Source organism: Stenella coeruleoalba (assembly GCF_951394435.1).
Source record: "Stenella coeruleoalba genome assembly, chromosome: 18".
Classification (NCBI taxonomy): domain Eukaryota; kingdom Metazoa; phylum Chordata; class Mammalia; order Artiodactyla; family Delphinidae; genus Stenella; species Stenella coeruleoalba.
Window position 1 is genome coordinate 20037654 of NC_137164.1, and position 11461 is coordinate 20049114.

The following is an 11461-nucleotide window of genomic DNA, read 5'->3' on the forward strand; positions in this document are numbered from 1 at the left end:
AACCATCTCAATGACTTTATAATAAACAACAAATAACCTACAAATGAACTCCTAATACTAGTTTTGTTTGCTTCCAAAAGTCACCTGACAGAATCAGATATAAAAAGAGGCAAAGGAATTGACAGATTTCCTGGATCACTATAAATGTTGTAAAACCCTCATTAAGATCCCCTTAAGAAACAATACGATACAGTAAAGCCACGATTACTAGTAGCGGCAAGCCATGAAGTGGGTGGAGGTGCTTACAATATAGGTATCTGAAAGAACTTGTATCTAGAATATATAAAGAGCTCCATAAATTCATTTTTTAAAAGATAAACCAACAGAAAAATGGGCAAAAGATTCAATTAGGTACTTAACAAAATAGGACATAAGTATGACTAATAAATACATGAAAATGTGCTTAACTTCATAGGATCAGGGAAATGGAAACAAAAAAATGCTACTACAAAACCTACCTGAATGGCTAAAGTTAAGACAACAGAAATCCCAAGTGTTGGCCTGGCTGTACGATGACCTGCTAATGGGAGTGTAACAGGCAGGGTTTGCTGAGATCGAACATATGGCCCTTCCTAATGATTCCACCCGAGGTTTACCCAACAGAAACGTGTATGTAAAACCTATATGAGAATGTTCAGAGCAACACTGCTCCTAATAGCCCGAATCTGGAAACAACCCAAATGCCCATCTACAAGAGGATGGGTAAAATCGGAGTATTCATACCGTGGAATAGTCCACATTAATGAACACACTAAAACTAGATGCAGCAACACGGAGGACGTCTCAAACACAATCTCGAGTGGAAGAATCAAATACAAAACATAAACTGTATAAATCATTTTGTACCATTTCATATAAGGATCCAAGCCAGGCAAAACTCATCCATGATGTTAGAAGTCAGGATGGGGTTATGGATAGCAGGGGGAGGGGTGGGCCCTAGGCAGAAGTGATTAGAGAGTCGCATGCAAGGTCCTTTAGGGGACTAGTGACACTCTCTTCATCTAGGAACTGGTTGCATGGGTGTGTTCACTTTGAAAATTCATCAAGCCATATACTTAAGATTTATACACTTTTTCATATGTGTTATAGAGAAGTTTATGTTAAAAATCTATTAAGTAATCATGATGTGGAGATCATAGATATACTACTGCATGAAGACGAAAAAATTCCTGACGTTATACCAGGATGCTTATTTGAGAGGATACAATTTCCAGTGGCCACATCATTTATAGATTCAAGTAATGTTGTATCTCACTTAGAAACTACTTAGATGTGAAGGTGACGCATGATGGCTTGTGAGTTCTCTAATTTTGAAGATGCAAGAGTCTGGATAAAATTATTTCTTGAAAACTTACAGCGGAAAAATTCCAAGCTGATGTTTTAAAAAATATTTTTAATATGTGTCATACTAAGCTGTGAAAAATAGACACGAATTTTGTATTTGAAGTGTTCATAAACATATTTCAAATTAGCCAAACAACTTTTTTTGCATATTCTCATCAGAAAAATGCAGGCTTCCTCCTGTTCAGGGTTGTCTTGTATTTGGTCACGTTGGACATACACGTTGGATGCTAGTCAAAGGGGATTTACTTTTGATGGATGAGATCATTTTCACAAACAAGTTATTTATGTATATTTTGAGTTGTAAAACATGAATTTTAAACATTAATGTTTAATAAATGTTGAAAGCCAAGAAGATAAAACAGTGCTTACACCAATCTGTGTCAACATTTTTGTGCTTCTTACTTTCTTTACAGTCTTGAGAATTTGTTATGATTCAAAAACACTCTTTAAAAAAAATTATTATAACGATACTTGCAGAAGGAGAAAACCTGATATGTGTCTTGCTTCCGTAGGTACCTTGGGCAGCTTATTTCATCCTTATCAGTTATTTCATCCTTATCAGGCTGATTCCTCCTCTGAAAATGGCGTAGACAAGAGCCCCTTCACCCTCTAACTCACAGGACCGTGGAGCATAGCAAGACAAGATGCCCGTATGAAATCACTCTCTTCCTACCCAGATATTAGTGACCAGTGCTTTGGTGCCAGTGGACTCCAAAGCGAGGAGTGCTCTCTAAGGAGAGTGCACAAGACTGTCCACGGGAGTGTAATAGAGCTTCTGCCTGTGTTAATTTTTACTTCATTCCCTCCTGCTAAGATGTGTATTTTTCAGCATGCTTTATAATATACATAACACTGTGGTATGTTAATACATACAATTATACGGAAGTAGTTCATAGGCTGGGGATACATGCGGCAAGTGTGAGACCCCCAAAGGTCCCTACCACAGCTTTGTGTGTAAAAGAAAAGAGTCTGTGAGAACCAACACAGAATATCTGCTGTGCTATTAATTTGTACTTTGCCTGTTCCCAGGCTGCTTGGCTGTAGAAACAAAATATTTTCCTCCAGGAAAACATAGCTCATAAACTTCTTCACATCTTTTAGTAGCCCTGGCCAATCCAGAGAAAATGTCCTTTTGGTCTTCAAAGATAATAAAAGGAATCTAGATCCTTGTAGTATTTGGCCTGAGTCCAGGACTCCAATCCAAGAGCAATGAATTTCCCATTTCCTTCTCTTCTCTTTGGCACCAGGTGTCAGTCTCCCGCCACTGGTGATGCTTAATGAGTGATAGTAGGGGTGAAGAAGAGAATCCTAGCACTTCCTCTTTGGGATGATAACAGTATGTATTCAACCAGTCAAATAACATTTTCATCTTATTGGGTTTGTTGGACAAATTCAAATATGAATGGAAAATGAGGCTTAGAGGCGAGAACTGAGTGAGACAGGAGATTTTTTTTTTTTTTTTAATTTATCAAGATGGTATTTCAGAAAACTTTCTGAAATCTAGCTAGGGGTGTGTGTGTGTGTGTGCGCGTGCGCGTGTGTTTAACCCCTGCATGCAGAGTTGTAATATTGAGCACAGGTTGTTCGGGTGATGGATTGAAGGTGTATTGCCTTTTTGGTCATTGCTGGATAAACAGGATTGTTATTCTCAAAAGACTAAAACTTAGTCCTTTTGGTTTTCTTCTAAAATCATTTCAGTAAAAACACTGCCACCCAGTGTTTTGATTAGGAGAAGCACAGCAGACCACACAGTAAAAAAAAGTTTTCCAGAATAAATAGCAAATAACTCTTTTTTCTGGTTATATATAAAGAAAACCTGACGGACTACAGAAATTTCCTGTCTTCAATGTAGAATAACGCAGCCCATGTCTTGGTCATAGAGCAGAGAAGCTGTACACAGCTGTTGGAATGATCATTTTGATTTTTAAATATAAATTCTAAAATAATCCTGCTAATAGTCCAGCCTTACTCAGTTGTTCTGAACTGGCTCATTGCACAAAGTCCAGGCTGAGGGATTACTGTAGGTGCTATCTCATAGGGTTGCTGTGAGACTTACAGGACAAACCTTGAACAGGGCCAGTCAGGTCATAACTACTCAATAAGCATCAGCTATTGCATTTAGTTTTCTTCATCACTTGGATCTGTGACTACTCTGATTATTAAGTTTTCTATAAGAGAACAGATAAATTATTGTGGGTCTTATGCCCTTTTCCCCACTGAAATTAGTATTTGTCTAATATGAACTCGATAAAAGAGGTTTATTAGGAAACAAACATTCAACTACAGCAGAATGGATTCTTTTTTCATGAGTGCCAAGGAGAAAGAAATCATGTGGAGGGGGAGGGGAAAGTTCACCGAAATGAAAAGCGTTGGGCCTACAACATTGGGTCTTCAAGCCTGGGTAGCGCTTTGCAAAGCCAAGAAGAGGTGAGAGGACATTCTAAGCAGCAAGCTTAGCTTAGCCCAGGGAACAAAGACATCAGAGACCCCGGCAGGGTTGGGGGGTAGCGGGGAGACTGGCCGAGCTGCTCCAGACGATGTTAGCCGCAAATTAATAGGTTGGAAAGGCATCCATGGAACTGAAACCTGTTGAACAAGTAATAGCGAGGTACTGAAGGTGCTTCCAGTAGGGAAGAGACATGCTAAGACTTGTGCTTTATTCACATTATTGTGGTCGAAGGGGAAGGGAGTAAAAATGAGGGAGACAGGGAGACCAGATGGACCTCATCTCGGGGAGAGCGGATGAGGGCTGGCACTAAGGTGGTAGGGATGAAGAGAGGGTGCTGGGGCTGAGAGATGTTTCTGGATCTACATGGTTCAGTGACCAACTGAAAGGGACACACCAGTGATGACCCTACCGCGTCTAGCCTGGGAGGCTGGGGAGGTGGTGAAAACATTGAATCAGGAAATACATGAGAAAAAGAAGAGGTTTGGGAAGGTAGAGGGGGAGTTCAATCTCAAATACATTAAGTTTGAAGAACCTCCAAGTGGATGACCTTCACAAGGACATCCAAGTGAAGACACCCAGAGTTACATCATTCTGGATGTCAGAGAGGAAGCAGGAGTTAGAATCGTAAAGATATGTAGATTTATACATCATTGCCGCTGTTGATCACCACCAGATATCTCTGGCATGGACGGAAGAGTGCCGAGCATTCCTCCTTAAAGAAAAAAAAAAAAAGAACAGAAAGTGGAGACTATGAAGAAAATGGGGGAAAAAAACCCACTCTGAGACAGAAAAATAGCACCAGAAGAGAAAGCTTGGGTTTCAAGCATCAAGGGCTCAACCATCCCAAACTCTACAGGAGGATCAACTGAACAAGGACTGAAAAGAGGCCACTGGATCTGGTCATTGGGATGGGACCCATGACGTTATTATGAGTGTTTTCAATGGAGTGGTGAGGATAGCAGGGAAAATGAATGGAAAGTGAAGGCATTTGTTCATTTATTCCACAAATACTTATCAAGCACCTATTATATATCAGCCACTGTCCAGGCCTCAAGGATAGGGCAGTAAACAAAACACAGACTCCTGGACTCCTGGAGCATGCACGCCAGTATTGTTCACAGACTACTGTTCAAAGAACATTCCCTAAGGGTCTGGGAAGACAAGAGACAGTTTTTTGAGCAGAAAGGTGAACTTAAGGGAAGTGTTTCTTACGGGCTGGTAAGGCTTGAACTTGTGGCTGAATCACGATAGATGGAGAGGAGAGGTTGGAGAAGACGGGAGGGAGGAGGGAGGAGAGACAGAGACAGAGAGAGACAATCACACAAAATCCCCTGCAGTTGCGGAGTGGGTGTTTAACCTTGGAAGGGTGAGGGGTCATTTTTTTCCTCCAAGACAGGAAATGATTTGACAGTTCACATCTGATGGCCTCCATTTTCCCTGTAAATGAAGAGACAAGCTGAGAGCAGACTGAAGGAGATGTTAGACAGCAATTTGAAGAAGTGAATCAGAAAGCAGGAAAGGAGCCAAAGGACACAAAGTCAACCTTAACTTCCAAGCAGAGTTGTCTCCAGTTAAGCAACAAGAATATGTAGCGGTGTTTTCGCTTAACACACACCTAACACACGCCATGCTCAACAGAGGCTGCGCGGAGCCTTCCTCGGGCAGCAAAGGCGTCTTCTCCTCTGTCCCCAGCCCCCAGCTCTTGTGACTATAGCAGATATTTATGTGGGGATCAAATTCCAAGAGATCAAATACTTTCTTTTACTTCTCAAAGAAAAGCAATAGTTGTTAGGGAGCGTTTATTGGCCAAGTACTCAATTTTATTTACTTTGGCAGGTCTAATCACTGGGGAAAGCAGGCAGCCTACCCCGACCCACTTTTCCTCCCCAATCCTACCCCACCCTACCCCATTTGATCCTGCAGAAATACCAATGACTGCCCCGCCGCAAATCCTCAGCCACTTTTTTTCATGAGTGTTGTTACCAATTGACCTTCAAATCCAGCGTTTGAAAGGCACAGAGAATAGTAGTTAAGATGGACTTTCTCCAGGTAACTGCCTCCCACTTCTTTGGTCTCATCACCCTTAGTGGCCACATTCCAGAATGCACCCCCTACTGGCCACCTCCTCCTGATGGTACTTCCCCATTCCCACCTCCATGCACCCCCACCCCCCACCCCCGGCTCCCTATCACCGAAGACCTAAGGGCTCTTACCCTTATCTCAGGGAATGTCTGCTTCTTTTAGGTATTGCCCACCTAATACCACATGCTTCTAGGAACTAGACATTCTTCTAGGTGCTTCTAGAGGAAGCCTCTAAAATATCCTATTAACGCCTTAGTGCCCACAATTTCTTTCAGCAAACAGTACTGTCCTGGAAAAATGCGTATGCTCTACCATTAACAAGGGGGAGAAAAAGGCCAGTATATAAAGTTGTACTGTGTAAAAATACATAGCAATATCTCAAAGAAAATATTTCAAAAGTTTAACAGTTCCCTTAAGGTGGGATTACTGGTGATTTTCCCCTACCTCTTTATACTTTCCCAAGTTTCCATGATGAACATGTATCACTTTGATAAACAGAAAGAAAAGTTCCCAAATTAAAAAAAAAATTACAGCAATGTTTTATTAAATTGGGAGACAAAAATGGCAAGGAAACAGAGGCTTCTTCCTGGACCTCACACCAAAGTGAGGAGTGCTTCCTCTCACTGTGCTTGTCTTGTAAATCTCTTTTTTTTCCTGCACTTTTTGCTCTGACCTTGACCTGTCTTACTTAGCATCTGAACTGGTCCCAACAAGCTCAGCTTAACAGGTTTTATTATATAAATATGCTTTCTTTTGTATCTCCACACATCTTAAGTATTGTCGACTTTCTTTTCTTCTAACTCTAGAAACTTCACCTGGGTTAGCTCTGCTGGGAAGCCCTTCTGCATGGTGAAAAGGACAAAGGCCTGACATAGCTGAACTTGACTCCGCCTTGCTCTCTCACCTGTTGTGACCTTGAACGAGTGACTTGAATACTCTGAGTCTCAGTTTCTCCTTGTTAATTTGCACTCTTAGATTAGAAGTGATAGAAGCCCAGCTCAAGTTGATTTGATGCAAAGTCATAGCCTCTTGGAAGCACTCACGGAAGGTTGGACTACCTAAGCTTCAGAAATACAGGATCCTTTACTACTGGATCCAAGAATGCAAACAGCAGAGTTTTCTCTGCTACTTCTCCCTGTATGTCATTTTTATCCTCTAGGTGTTTTCCAGGTTTTATGTCTTCTGTCTTCAGTCACCAGGCAAGAATTAAAATCCTGCAAGAGACTTATTGGCCAATTGTGAATAGGAGGGCTGCTCCTCAGCCGGGTGGGCAGCATCAGTTAAGAACCACATAGAGAGGGACTTCCCTGGTGGCACAGTGGTTAAGCATCCGCCTGCCAATGCAGGGAACACGGGTTCGAGCCCTGGTCCGGGAAGATCCCACATGCCGCGGAGCAACTAAGCCTGTGCGCCACAACTACTGAGCCTGTGCTCTAGAGCCCGAGAGCCACAACTACTGAGTCCATGTGCCACAACTACTGAATCCCATGCACCTGGAGCCCGTGCTCCGCAACAAGAGAAGCCACAGCAATGAGAAGCCCGCGCACCGCAACAAAGAGCGGTCCCCACTCGCCTCAACTACAGAAAGCCCGTGCGCAGCAACGAAGACCCAACACAGCCAAAAATAAATAAATAAATAAATAAATAAATAATTTTAAAAAAGAACCACATAGAGAATGCCCTGGCGGTACAGTGGTTGGGGCTCTGCGCTCCCACCGCGGGGGCCACAGGTTCTCGCTGGGGAACTAAGATCCTGCATGCCACGCAGTGCAGCCCAAACAAACACAAACAAATAAACCCATACAAAACCTCATGGTATAGGATGCAGGGTTAGTTCCTAGAAGCACGTGGTCTTAGGCGGCAACCCCACGGGCGTCTACTACAAGTCCCTTCCTTACTGCATTTCGGTAAGAGCTTTTTGAGATAATGTATGTAAAGTTCATTACCTCCTCTAACTGGCACGTCTCCAGTGCCTACTACATGATAAGTGCTTTCTAAGCAATGGAGGGAGATCAGCAGAGAACCAAATAGACAAGCAGCCTTGTTTTAATGGAGCTTACAGTTCAGAAGAAACACTTGACTCACAGTAACCACTCAATACATACTGGCCATTAAGGTGGCCCATTAGCATGTGAGTGTGGGGAGTAGAGAGAGTTCTTTAGAGTGAAATCCTGCATACACACACACACCCTCAACGGGACCTGATGTCTGCCAGCTGACTGCCAGTGGAAGACGAAGATTAGATAACCAGTCCCACTGGGGTCACTCAGGAAGAACTAGGAAGTCCCCAGATGCAGCTGTTGGCTAGAATTCAGTCTCTGGGACAGTCCCCAGCTGTGGCCTATGCCATATGGCTGAGCTGCATGGGTGACCCTAATGCAAACATGCCCCTGCCAGGCTCCCCCAGTACTCCCACTGCCATCCCTTCCCTTGTCCTTCACACATTCCCAGTTGCTCCAGCCAGCTTACAATGCAAAGTGTCTGTGAAGCACTGGACTTCTGTAATGCGCGAGAGACCAAGAGGGCTAAGCTCTTGGAGGTGGGCACAGTTGCAGCACTTTTAGTCAGAACATCACAGGCAAGGCATAGCTCTTCCTGACTCCGTAGATACGGGTCTTAAACGTAGAGGCCCTGACACTGGTCCCTGCTGTCCCTGCTCAGGCTGTGAGTCTCGAGTCTTGTGCGCTCTGTGTGGGTTAGGACGAGAAGGCAGAAACGACATGTCATGGTTTTCCCTTGACTTCCTCAAAGCAGCTGCTCTCCTACCAGAGTTGGGCGGGACGTGTGGGGAAAATGGTAACACCGACCCGGATTTATGGGAGGTATAATCAGGAAGCCACTTTACTCCCTGAGGGTCAGATTCCACAGGAGGCAGTTGGGAGAGAGGACCAGACCCTGGGGTTTCACAACATGCGCCACATTCAGGTTTCCTTGAAAACACTTCTGGAGCCACCAGCCGAGGGACAGGTGGAGACACCTGATGTACACCTGGACTCCACCATGGCAACTGACGGGGAAGTCAATCAGAAGATGGTTTGTACAAATTCAAAGTTTTAATGGCTGTTAAATCATAAAAGGAAGGGTATTTGCACCACGCACATGGCGTTCACTTAGGGCGCTGTCAGCCGGCCACGCGCATCTTATTGCACATACGAACAACGGACGAAGATCTTGAAGACGTCTTAGCCATACGAGGACTGCATTTCGAAGAAAAAAAAGCCATTTGACAAAATATTGAAGCCATTCATATTATACAGCCAACCGCAAGAAAATACTGAAAATCAATATCAAAAGAAATATTTTAATTTTGAAAAAGAAAATCTCTCAAAACAAGGATTACAGAGCTTCATGTTGCCATATATATATACATGTAAAAAAAAAAAAAAATTCAGGACCCTGCATTCTCAATGCCCATCAAGGTGCAGTCATCTAAATTCCTATTTCTATGATCAACCTCTGACTGTCGCTTACACTGAATACGCTCTTTGTTCAGAGTGTTTTCTTTTTTACACCATTATGCTATTGGACAAAACAGGTATTTGTGCAGTACAGGAAAATATTAACATATATTTTAAACTCGGTTAAAGTGCACAGTACATTTGATAGGAAGTAACTGCTAGCTGCCAATCCAAATGACTATTTTCAGTAACCCCTCCCTCCTTGCCTAGACAGGAGGACAGCCTTGGCGTTGGCTGATGTAAGTCTGTGTTCAATTTCAATGCATACCGTCCTCCTGGTGTCTTTTCTTTTGTGTTCGCCTTTATATTTGGCTTATAACTTGTGGCTGCTGCTCTAAAAACTTACAATGGCTTTTCACAGAGGTGACGATGCAGTCAGCATTCGCAAGATTCTGAAAGACGAATTACTGGGCTGTCTGTAACTGCAGGGCGAGTGCACACGCACGTAACTGCCTAAAATAGGTTGTGTGTCTGTGAAGTCTTATGTGACTCTCTCAGACCAACACGGACCCCTTTCCTTAGCTGGATTTTCTCTAGTCGTTGCTTTCTCTGAACTTGCTCCCTCCTGGGCCACTCAGCCTCACGAACGCTACTTACTTCACCTTCTCCTGAGCCCGCCTTGCTCTTGCAGGCAACTACTCCACCAATTTACTGACTCACTCCCGCGGTTTCACACCAGAGGCTGTGAACGTTGCCGTGTTTGACGGACTACTTTGAAAGCCACCAACTAAGCTGCAATAAAATAAGCACGTCTACATCTCAGAATAGTTTCCTCTTTTAAAACGGGCAGCTGCAAAAAGTGCTGGTCTCCCGATCCAAGTCCTATATACCTTCAGTTAATTCTTGACCACTCTCCACCGAAGCGGCCCTTAAAAAACTTCTTGGTTGAACGATAACCTTTTTCTCATCTCCACTTTCCTATACCACTTCCTTATTCTCTACCTTTGGTGCTACACTTTTAATTACCCAAGTTACAGTGCAAAATTACACTACAAGACACATGACGCCAACACTTGTTACTTCTTCATGTTAAAACGTGAATGTTTTGTGCATAGCAAAGTAAGTATGAACCCAAAAAAATAACTGTTCACATTTTATCTTCAAGTTTAATATGTCTTTTTTTTTTTTCCATCACAGCTATTTACAAACAACTTTGGGGTGCTCTCTTGATTTCTGTCAGTTCATTATATCAGGGGACAACAGGGCTGCTGGAATGTAGGAAGCTGGATGGAATGCAGAAAATATAAATAAGACCAATGTTCCAGAAACCAAAGTATAAATAACGCCTCCCCCAGAAAATAGTTCTTGTCACAGAAGCACCTGCTTTTTGCTTAATTTTTTTTTTGAGTCTTATACACCAGAAAACATGACTATGGACTACTTGCACACCAAAGAGGATAGAAAATAACTCAATATTTATAATATTAAAATAAAGTGTTTAACCACAAAAAAGCAGTAATAAAATAGTTTCCTAATTTACAATTTGCATCCAAAGGATGAATAACAACTCACTAATAAATAATATTTATATAAATATTTTGTATGTCGAAAATAGTTTTTTTAAAAGGCAATGGTCTCAAGAAACTTCTTGAAAAATTTGGTGGCAAAAAACCTGACTGCAAGTTCCCCTCCCGCCCCCCCCCAAAATACACATTGCGTTTGGTTTTAATAAAACAAATGCATCTTGCTGCAAAACGGCTGTGCTTGGTGTTTTGGTAATGGCAGTGGGTGAGCATGGAAGGGATGAAGGAGGTTGTAGAAGGCATTGATGAGCTGCTTGGTCCTTCACAACCAGCTCCCTCACGGGGTTTTAGGCAAATATCTGTCAGGTCTTAATGTCAGAGTCAGTTATGAAAGGTAGAAAATCTTCTTTTGTGTCCTCCCGTCAATTCAACTAGAGTTGGGGAACTGACAAGCAGTGAGTGGGAGGTTGGAGGGGGCAGGTGCTGAGAGGAGAGTTTAGGATCTCTGACCGCAAAAACGTCTGAGCCACGACCCAAAGGAGAGGAGTTGGTCTCATGTGAATAGAGCCTTTGTTACAGTTACATCTAGCAATGCTTGAACGGTGATGCCCACTTTGACCAGGCCTTTCTCTTCAAGGATGTGATGGGGCAGACACAGTTTTTCC

General features: G+C 42.8%; 1 protein-coding gene across 2 annotated transcripts in view; it reads right to left on the minus strand.

Moving 5' to 3' along the window:
- Positions 1 to 10974: 10974 nt before the first annotated feature.
- The window catches only part of LRCH1 (leucine rich repeats and calponin homology domain containing 1), a 188818-nt gene continuing 188331 nt past the window's right edge, over positions 10975 to 11461 (minus strand). For both annotated transcript variants that reach the window (XM_079903022.1, XM_079903025.1), the window contains one exon: positions 10975 to 11460. In XM_079903022.1, coding sequence (XP_079759148.1) covers positions 11350 to 11460 — 111 coding nt within the window. In that variant the 3' untranslated portion in view covers positions 10975 to 11349. The remainder of the gene's footprint in view (position 11461) is intronic.